The sequence below is a fragment of the Halichoerus grypus genome, chromosome 3 (genome assembly GCF_964656455.1).
Source record: "Halichoerus grypus chromosome 3, mHalGry1.hap1.1, whole genome shotgun sequence".
Taxonomy (NCBI): domain Eukaryota; kingdom Metazoa; phylum Chordata; class Mammalia; order Carnivora; family Phocidae; genus Halichoerus; species Halichoerus grypus.
Genome location: NC_135714.1, coordinates 193,516,247 through 193,526,926, shown reverse-complemented (window position 1 = coordinate 193,526,926; position 10,680 = coordinate 193,516,247). Strand labels below are relative to the sequence as shown.

At 40.3% G+C, this 10,680-nt stretch overlaps 1 protein-coding gene across 3 annotated transcripts in view; it reads left to right on the top strand.

Annotated features, from left to right (window-relative positions):
- STOX2 (storkhead box 2) overlaps positions 1 to 10,548 on the top strand; it is a 104,718-nt gene extending 94,170 nt beyond the window's left edge. For all 3 annotated transcript variants that reach the window (XM_036071329.2, XM_036071335.2, XM_036071333.2), the window contains exon 4: positions 4,097 to 10,548. In XM_036071329.2, coding sequence (XP_035927222.1) covers positions 4,097 to 4,292 — 196 coding nt within the window. In that variant the 3' untranslated portion in view covers positions 4,293 to 10,548. The remainder of the gene's footprint in view (positions 1 to 4,096) is intronic.
- Positions 10,549 to 10,680: the final 132 nt, after the last annotated feature.

Sequence of the window (10,680 nt, the reverse complement as noted above, 5' to 3'; positions counted from 1 at the left end):
CTAGGTATTTTTTAAATCAGAAATCAAATCTTAATTTATTTACCAATTATTTTGTATATCCTTTTCTTTCTATTGCCCGCTTCTGCTCTTTTTTTTTTTTTTTCCTCTTAAATTTCTAACAGTGGATACCAGAGAGGCATAATTGAAGGTCTGTAATTGATGGTAGACATTCAAAATCATCGTTTATGGAAGGTGTGGTTTATCTGCCTGTATCTTATGCTCAACTGTTTCTTATTATATACACTCTGCCTGCCTAGTACAACTAGTTTCTGACCTTGCACTGTGCCCTCTTGGCCCCTACACCCTCCACAAAGGGAAGGCTGCGGTCCTCCAGACATAATTGCTACAGAGACGAGAGTAGTTTAATGGGTTCTAACTCAACAACCTACCACTGCATGATATTGAAAGTTTTTTTGTTTGTTTGGGGGACAAATAAGCACAAATACTCATGAAATAGTTGACCCTGTCCTGCCACAGAATGTATTGTTTTATCTCTAAAGTCGGGCTGCAGAATATAGAATTTATGAATGAGATTATTTCTTGAAGTAAGTTTATTTTCATTTGTTTAATAAGGTACTTAAGGTTAAACGCTTTGTCATGGTAAGAGGTAAGATCATTCTGAGGAGACAACTGTCTCACATTTAGCTACGTGTCTGTCCACTACTGTTAGGTAGAATTTTCTCTATAGGAAAACATAGATCGCCTATAAATTTCATGCAGTTAGATCATCTGCAGAACAATTCCTAATTTCGCCCCTTTCATATTTACTATTCTTTGGCTAGAAATTAGGTCACAACTGTTTTTAAACTGTATTTTCGGTACACCTCAGTTAATCGACTAAGTTGTTTTCTGATGCGTGAGAATGGTCTATGAAGGAAAATATTTGCGTTATAGGGAGTTTTATTCTCCAGCATGAGGAGTATTTTAGCCAAATAGCATTACCAGGCTGATACTTCTCCACTGCCTCGAGATACAGAAACTTTAAGTGGGCCACTTATTTGAGTCTTTCAGTACATATTCCACTGAGCAACTAAGATCCAATTACAACAACAAAGACCAAGAAAGGTGATCTCCGCACTCCCAGCTTTCCGTGCTGGCTCAGAAGTCATGTTCAGCCACATTCTCAAAATTCTTCAGTTCCTTTCGTTGGGACCTAAAGGGTTTTGAGGAGGAAAAAAGGTAAAAGTTTCAACTATGCTATGAGATCTAATATTGAACACGAAAATTCTTGACCTGAAAAACCTGCGATTCCAAATCTGAGGCCCAAAACTGGTTGACAAACGCAGTGTGAAAACCCGAGGTAGCAAAACTGCCAGGAATGTGTCTGCTTCGTGTAGGGCGCGAGCATGCGCTGTCAGAGCGCGGGGCCGAGGGAAACACACGCATCCAGGAGGATGAGCCGCACACCTGCTCCGTTCACTTCTTCTGCTTATAAAATCTTGACATCTTATTGTTAAGGTTGCACTCCATTGGGTTTCTTTTTCAAGAAAGTTAAGAACTTTTAAACTGGAGGACCGTTTTTATTGCTAATGCTCTATCTCCATTAGCTTTTTCATCATCACACCCAGAACCCTCGTTACGAGTGTCGCACCCTGCACTCGTTATTACAGCAGTAACGAAATATATCCTTTGGAGAAACTGGAGTACTGTATATCTTTATCACTGTGATGACTCTGGCCAAAGGTGGTCAGAGGCATCTTAGAGCACAGACAGCTCCCAGCTTAGATGATCTTTTGCTGTGATGTGTGTGCACAGTGCCTGGCAGACAGCGGGTACCTGATGAGTGTGAAGCCTGTGCCTCAAAACTAGTTTCAAAGGTTAAGAGGGCTTAAGACCTTAAAATGCATTTTTCCATAGAAAAGGTGCCATTAGTAACGGATGGATTCTGAAACCAACTCATAGTAGCTCCTTCATTCATTAGATGCCAGATGTGCATCTGAAATAATGAGAATGTATCTAGCTTTTTAGTGTACAGATTCATTGACGCTTATTTCTTCACAATCACTCTATGAGTAGGTAAATCCCATAACTCTCATCATTTTAGAGATGGGGAAATCAAATACTGTAAAAAGTTACTATCACAATTAAGAGTGAAACTGAAGGAACGTGTCACGAAATCTTGGGGTTCTACATGTTGATTGCCCTTCTTCCTTCCTGCGCCTGACCCTGTGCCTCAGCTATGGTGCTGGCAAGCCACTGGTGAATTTTCTTAGGGAAGGTGTAAGGCAGGTAAGTAGGTGAGTCTAGCACTTAACATCGCTTTAGTGATGATGTTCTGGGGTATTCTTTAGGTATGCTCAGATCTACCGTAAGCACAATGAAAGAACTTAACTTCTTTCTTTTTTTTTTTTAAGATTTTATTTATTTATTCGACATAGAGAGCGAGAGAGCACAAGCAGGGGGAACAGTAGAGGGAGAGGGAGAAGCAGGCTCCCTGCCAAGCAGGGAGCCCGATGTGGGGCTTGATCCCAGGACTCTGGGATCATGACCTGAGCCGAAGGCAGATGCTTAACCATCTGAGCCACCCAGGTGCCCCAGAACTTAACTTATTTCTATAAATGTATTAACCTTCTGGAGGTGCTCTTTGCAGTCAAGAAAGATTCGGTTGTCTTTTTGGTAGTCGATGAATAAACTTCCTTTTGAACAATTACCTCTTGGCTCCTTGATGAGAAACAAACTCAGAGCCACAAAGGTTAGGTTGAAACAATCCACTATCTAGGAAGTGCAGCCAAAGTACAGGCATCCCTCGCTTTCTGAAACTTTGTGTTAACATCCTTTCACTTTAACGAAAGACCCTACATTAGTAACAGCTTTCTTTGTGAAAGCGAAAATCTTCGGATTTCTTTCAGTTAGCAAAAACAGGTACTAATGTAGGTCTTTCATAAAATCGAGGAGACATTAATGGCGAACGTTTGGAAAGCACGTGTATGCTCTTTCTGACATTTAGGCTTAGGAAAGATTTCATAAGAACACCCTACACTCCAAAAGCGGGAAAAACCTGTGTGGGATTCAGACAGAATTGCTATTAATTTAGTATGGGAATGAAAGAGAGGTGGTGAGGATGTCTACTGCAGTAATCTGACCTGCTGACTAGTTTCAGCAGGCTTAAATCAGTGATGGGGGGGCCAACTCTCAGAGAATATTTTCTAAACTCTGAATCTGCCCAGTCGGGTGAATGGATGTTTTGAGCATCATTGTGATTTCTTCAATCTCTTTGTAAACTAAGTTTCTTATTCCCACTTTGAGGACTTTGAACATAGAACCTGTTCAGTTCCTATCAATCAGGCCAAGTAACCTTATTTCTGCTATTGCCCTACACATTTAAAATGTGAATATTCTGAATCTCTTGGAGCCATAAAACAAATTCAAGAGTTTCTAACTTAGGAAAATTAAAAGAGAAGTAGAAATACTAAAGCCTTTAAATCACTTCTATTCTATAAGAATCCTTGAAAAATAAAATACTGCTACCAAAGTTGGGGGAGGGGATGTAAACTTCACAAATGGGGCAAATCTTAAGATTCCTTATCTGAAAATATAATGCATTTCCATGAAAGTGTTAAAGTTTGAAACAGAGGTGCAAAGCCTTTTAAGAAGAATTTTATTCCCATCAGGGTGGCAAATTAGCTAATGGCATGCTTGAAGTCCACCAAAGTCAAAATCTGCTAATCAGGAATGAAAACAGAATCATTAGGGGCAAAATTGAGTTTATTCATTTATTCAGTGAGTTTCCAGCCTGAAATGAAATCATCGCATATGTGTATTTAAGAGGATTCTTTTCTAAAATGAACGCGATAGCTATCTATCACATCAAATTTGGAAGCACTTTCCTTGAATGGGGAAAGAAGGAGAAAACATTTGCAGTGCATCTAGCTGGATGAAAACCCGTTATTTAGGGTGCCACTGATTCTAGCGTGTGTGAAACTTCTGGAGCCCACACTGGAAGAGCATATGTGAATAATCAGTGGGGTAGTGTATATATGGCATCATGAGCCGACAGAGGAAATCCATTAACTACATCATCTGCTCTTCCTCGGGGCTCAAGAGATAATTATTTATGTTTAAAACAAAACAAAACAAACCCTTTTTACTCTTTTAGCACTCGGGAGAGCCTGGCTTCCAACACGTCAAGCATTGTTGAAAGTAACCGTCGTCAGAACGCTACCTTGAGCCCGGTCCACGGTGGAGCTGGCCCGGCCTTCAACTTCCGAGCAAGTACGGACCCCGCAACCAGCGAAGCTGAGAAACTGCAGAAACCTTCCAACTGCTTGCAAGCTTCTGTTACTAGCGTGTGACAGTCGTTCTGCCTCAGATCTCCTGTCTCATTCGATACAGCCAAGTTTACGACACTGGGACTGATGTTTACATCTTGGGAAAGACAAGCATCTCGACCACAGTTTTTGTGTTTACTTAAACTGTGCTGCTAAGTAGGCTAGGGCAAAAAACAAAAATCTTTATTTCAGAGTATTGCTTTTCACATTTATGGCTCTGTAGCAACCGAATAGCAGTAGGGGTGATATGTATACTTTTGCTTCACTACTTGTAACTGAGCACACATAGGAAAGTCTAGACACTGTAAGTGTGATATGCATTCCAATGTCATGAAGTTGCCAATTCCATTTTTAAATGCCACAGATACGTGTTGCTCCCAGTCTGTGGTCAGAGGGTGCCACAGAACTGATCCTTGACACTTCCCCCCCCAAAAAAGTAAGCCACCCCAAAATGTCAAATACCAGGGTCCACCTTAAGGGAAATCAATGTCAAACTGACCAGAAGGGACCCCAGCCCTTTGTGTGTGAATTGTTTATGCACCAGTCATTTCTCACTGTGAGTTTTCGTGACACGATTTTGCAGGAGCCCGTGGAAGTGTGTCAGAAGGGGTCGTGATCGAAATTCTGGGAGTGTTTGTTTTCAGGATTTTGTTTTTAAGTGTTACAGATGCTTGTCTGATTTTTAACCTTCCATAATCACAAACAGGAATATAGGCCTTTGATTCTGAAGTGGACGAAAGAAGGAGATCCCCAGCCTGGCTGGGACACAGCACTAAGGGATGGAAGAGGGAAATGTGGACTCTAAAGCTGTCAATCAAATATTTAAGGAAGATAATTTCCTCCTTGTGATACTTATGATGATCCTATCTTACTATAATAGATACGATAATTAGTTTGTTTAAAAGCAAAATGTTCTTTGTGATACAAATGAAGAGTATGGCCTGGGGATGTTATTCTTTCTAATGGAAGGACATTAATCTATTTTATGTAGTTTTAAATAGAATGCCTAAATTAGGCTATGGGAGATCATTTTTAGTGGTTATAGGAAAGAGCAAAGTTAGGGAGAGTTGAACTTCAGGCCTTTTATTCCTGGAAAGGTATCTATAGAGAAAAGTTTAAAATAATTTTTGATTAGAAATATACATGTGCCCATGTAATTACCAACAGAATGTGCTCATTCTGCAAGTATGGTATAATCTGAACTTGTACTCCCCTAAAATTTATCAGAGTAACAAATATGCATACATGAACTATGCCAGAGTGATGTTTACAGATACTTTGTAACCAATTTCAGGAGGCATTTTTAGGTGGATGTATAGTTACTAGCCCAGCTTACTTCAAAATGGTTCGTTAACATTTTGCTTTGGTTTACAATGTCTTATTGAATACAAAGAAGACTCCGCAGCAAAGGGATTACAAATAATCGAGCTTCAACTTTACAGAAGAGAGACATTTCAAAGTTCCCCATTTTATTCTATGAGAACAATGGACTAAATGTGTAGATAATGAAAAATTATTTGCAGAAGGGTTACATACGACACAAGTAAATGGTCTGACCAAAAGTTTAGTTTAGTGGCGTGTGAGCCATATAACCATAAAATATATATCCAAAAATAAATCTAAAATCTTCCCACCTCAGACTTCAGTAATTGGCATAAAATGTGTGAAACATTTCTGCTTCAGTATTAGGTTCAATCACTAGGGATCTGTTTAAAGAATGCACTCCTATACATAGCTGGACCGATTCTTGAAACATATGGATACTCTCTCATGCTTTTTCAGATATTTGGAAGTTGCATTAGGTCAAACTGGACTCATCAAGTTTAGTCTAGATTCCTTTTTTGGTGCTTATAATGAAACGTAAGCACATTTCTTGGTAAACCCCCATACCACTAAAATGCTTAAGTCGGTTGGCTTTCAATCTCATGCCTTATTTCCTCCAAGGCATGCCCTGATTGCCCAGAAATGCACTATTTGTCTCATTGCTTAAATATGTCCAGGAGGAATGATAATCTATCTAATAGACTATACACACAGTCTATTTCCTTGGGGAGTTATATACCATACGGTTACTAAATTCTTCTGGCTAAATTCCTTTTTTTTCCAAAAAACCTGCTCTCGAGTGTTGAATCATACCATCAGTTCATAAATAATGTAACCATTGAAACAATACATCAGCCTCTCGTTGATCCTCTTGAAAGTAGCCATTATAATAATCAAACGCTGTGTGGACAGGAAAGGAAAGCATTACCTTTAAGAGAAGCTTTAAAATAGGAATCTATCAATATTTCACACGATACAGGTTTACAGAAGACATGATTCAAATAAAATGTGTATAGTATTTGCCTGATGCTATGGGGTACACGATTTTAAAAACAACAAAAACTCCCTTAGACCTGGAGCCATTAGCATAGAGAAGATGGGCTTTAAAGATGCTACGATGTAAGCAGACGTTCCGTGTGGAAATGTCCCCGTCTGCATCTAACAGGAGTCGTGGATGGGGGAGGCGTGGCGGCAGGAAGCATTGTTACAGATGTGACCCGAGATGGTCCTCGGACGGCGGGCGAGCTTCTCAGTGACCAAACCCTCAGCCCACGCCAAGCTTTGCCAACATCCTTTTCCTCCCCTGAACTGATAGCTTTGTGAGACGTGGCTGCTTATCTAGTCTTCACTTAGAGTTTATCAGCTGAAAGGTTTACAGAACTGAGTCTGGTTGAATCTTTGTGTAGCGTTCAACTCTAAAGGGTCAACCCGTCTGTCGGCATTTTGCACACTTATGTATTATTATGATGCAGCATATTACTTTATGGCAATTTTTATTTTTACATATAACTACCTCCATAAATTTGATGAAGCGGCAGCAGTGTGTTTAAAGTGTATTGTTCAGAAAAGCAAAGTGGAAAACCTCCGTAAACATGAGGCCATGGCGTTCTGTGTGTGTCCGTCAGTGACTGCCCCTGTGGACTCGTGACTTCTTCATGGCCGTGGTTTTGTTTTACGGCACTATTGAGCTTTCAGATGTAAACCTGTCTCTCCTCTCTTTCCCACAAAAGCACACTTGATTTTGTTACCAATGAAAGGAAGTTGAAATCTCTTGTCTTTCCCTGCCCCCTCTCCCCCACCCCACTCCTGCTAAGAGTTCTCCCCGGTGAAGAGCCGATCGGTAAACATAATTTAGCAAGCTCTTTACTCCTGTAAGAATCTGATTTGGAAATTCTAGGTATTCAGTAACTGAAGACACACAACAAATGTGGACTGTGCCGGCTTTGAAGTACTTTGGGCCTCTCTGCCTTCACTCACATGCTCCCATCCCGAGCCCAAACTTCAGTTTAATTAAAAGAGCTGTGTTCTGTTAAATAATTTGTATTCCATTTTATATATTTTGCACATCTCAGGGGACCTTAATGAGCATATGAAAAGGGGGGTGCCATCAAATAGAGAAGACAAATGGAGGAGCTGAATGGGGACCAACCAGGATAAAAATACCAAATTAGTGCTTCTCTGATGTTGTGGAGTGCAAGTTCAGGAGGCATAAATTGAAAGTTAATCTGGACTAACAATGATCTGAACACCAGCTGTTCCCAAGTCTCCCTTTCTCAGAGCCCAACCAGCGGTTCGAAGATGTAAATTTAAATTCTATCGCAATCGCCATGGGGGGAAAAATTTGTTGGACGAAAAGGAAAGCATTGTGCGTTTTGTTTGTTTGTTTGTTTTTTTAGGTTGGCACAGCTTTGTAAAATCCTACCCAGGATAAAAACCACTTATCGCCACCAAGTGTACTTGAAAATAAAGTTTTTAACTTAAATTATAGGCATATAGCTCACAATACAAGAGTGAACCTATTTTGAAGTCTCGCCATTTATAACACGGGCACTATTTGGAGCTTGATTAAAAGCCAACAACAAGCTATCATGACTTTGCCAGTTCATTTTGGGATCTCAAAGTGCTTCCAAAGCATTCAGATTGACAAACAATTAACAAAGCAGATCCTACTTGTAATACCCATACTTGAAATGGACAGACAGAAGGGGGGAACCTCAGATTACCCAGAAATTCCGTGGCAGCTACCAGTGATCTGTTTTCTATCTGTTTGATAGACCATCATGAGAAATCACTAAATACAATGCTATTTTTCTGATGTGTGCTAATAAAGTCGAAGAAAACAAATACAACTGTACACTTTTGTCCATTTTCATTCAAAAAGTTCAGGGTGTTTGGAATTTTACAAAACCCACCCAAATGCCGTTGCGGTCAGAGGTAGATCCTAGACATACACCCTTGTTTACAGTTTCCTATTGGGCTTCTGTAATTCCTGGGCTAAAATACCATCCTTCAGGAGCATGACTCTTCCCAAGAGTGGAAGGTGCTGAAACAGAAATTGTAATTAAAAACTTTATCAAGTACTCTTCACTGTGCTGCTTTAGCACACTAGAAATTCAATACAATATATTGAGTCCCACCTGGAAGAATCCGGATTTCCGAGGGAGCCGATCTAGTTCTCAGTGTGTTCTCAAACTAGGAGATACCAGATCCTTGCTGAGGACCTTCTCCATTGCCACAGGCCAGCTACAGAACCAGCCGGCACAGGCTGTCAGGCGACAGCAGACCCCCAAGCAGAAGTGATCCCATCCTCTCCTTTCCCCCAGCCCACCTCCCTCCCCCCACCATCCTGCCCGTTCTCTTCTGTGAGCAGCCAGGCTTCTGCACATGTTCAGGGCTTGAGGACGCTAGAACACAGGAAGAACGAATGCGAAAGCGTGGAAAACATTGTTTTGCTTGGGGTTAGTAAAATACAGGCAGGAAGGAGATTACTATCGGTCTGATCTTTGCCAAGTTAGATAAAAGAATCAGCTGTCACTCCGTCATTCTCCCAGAAGGTTTTACAGTATTAAGGATACATCCAATATTTTCCCACAGATTTTTATTTAGGAGACATTTCATAAATTATATATACAAAAAAAAATCATGATGAAATTTCCTGGCGCGTTTGAAATAGGCGTTGGCATCTCCCTGATTGAGTTAATCTCTGCGTCTTTTGCAGCAACATCCCAGAGAGAGATTCCTCCAGTGATTGCTCCCCTAACACATAATCCTGTGTTTTTACAGTTGTTCTATGACTTACAGTTGCTGATTGACAAGGTTGAGGATTCTACAAGGCTCAAGGGGGACTAAACCTTCTTATGATTATATATTATCAGTTATAGGGCTTTAATTGCTCATTGTTGGCTTCAAATGCGAACACACACACACACACACACACACACACACACACTGCCAACAAGGGAAGGGGAGTTTCACAAATGAGGCAGCAAATGTAAGGCTAGAGGCTTGGCTGGTCCACGTACAGCTGCCTACCTCCCTGTCCAAAGGCTGACCTTGGCACCCCCGTTCCCTTGCTCCCAACCAAAAGAGGTACCAAATCTGAGATCTGAGAACTCCTCCAGTATCAGTCCTCTGCAGTTATGGGAAATTCATGAAGTACACACTCAGCAGCTCCTTGCCCGCCTTTCCTCCCAGGTCCTTCCTCCCTGCCTCCTTCCCACTCCCCCACCTAGATACCGATCCACCGGCACGGTTTCCACACCGGAAGGGCAAAACAGTGTGTGGTATTGTGCACACGTGATGGGTTAGGACTAGAGCTGCCCTTGGGTCACCTTCATGTAAGTATTGACAGCTACAAATTAAGGTCCTTAGAGTAGTTGACATAGATACTACTTTCTAGAAGAGAAATTTCAACATTAAGCTTAAAGGGATCATAATTCTGCAGGTATCTTTCTCTGAGTGACTGAATGTGACTATTGCATTGGGGTAAATGAATTAAGAAGTGCAAGTGGGATTTACTGTATGTTAGAAAGGAGTTTTGCAGCCAAGACTGCCTTGAATAAAATGTGTTTGCACTGAAAAAAAAAAAAAAACTTTAAATTACTTGGTCTCTGGTTGCTGTAAAGGTCATCCAAGATGGATGTTCTGTTTATATTGTATAGTATTTCATATGAAATAATTACAGTTCATGAAATGTCTTCCCTAATGTTACTGATTTATGACAGCACATTTGTAACATGGTTTTTATCGTGTCGGTGTGCCATATTGTAAATGATGATGGCTTGTCATGCTTAGTATAATAACTTAAAAGGAAAAAAAGCACAGGGATTTTTGTAAGTCTATATTTGAAAGTCCCTCCATAAGGTAATATTGTGTTCATGTTGTTTATGTAGTGTTGTGTGAAATATCCATTTTGGATTGTGTTACTTTTTAAGATATTAAATAACATTTGGTTATATGTGTAAGTGGATTTTTTTTGGTACTTGAGCAAAAATACTTTAGGTGAGACCAATTCATTTCTTTCCTCAATTAATAGGAGTTTGTAACAAATTTTTTATTGCACAATCTTTGTTATTAGAGCTTTTGAATT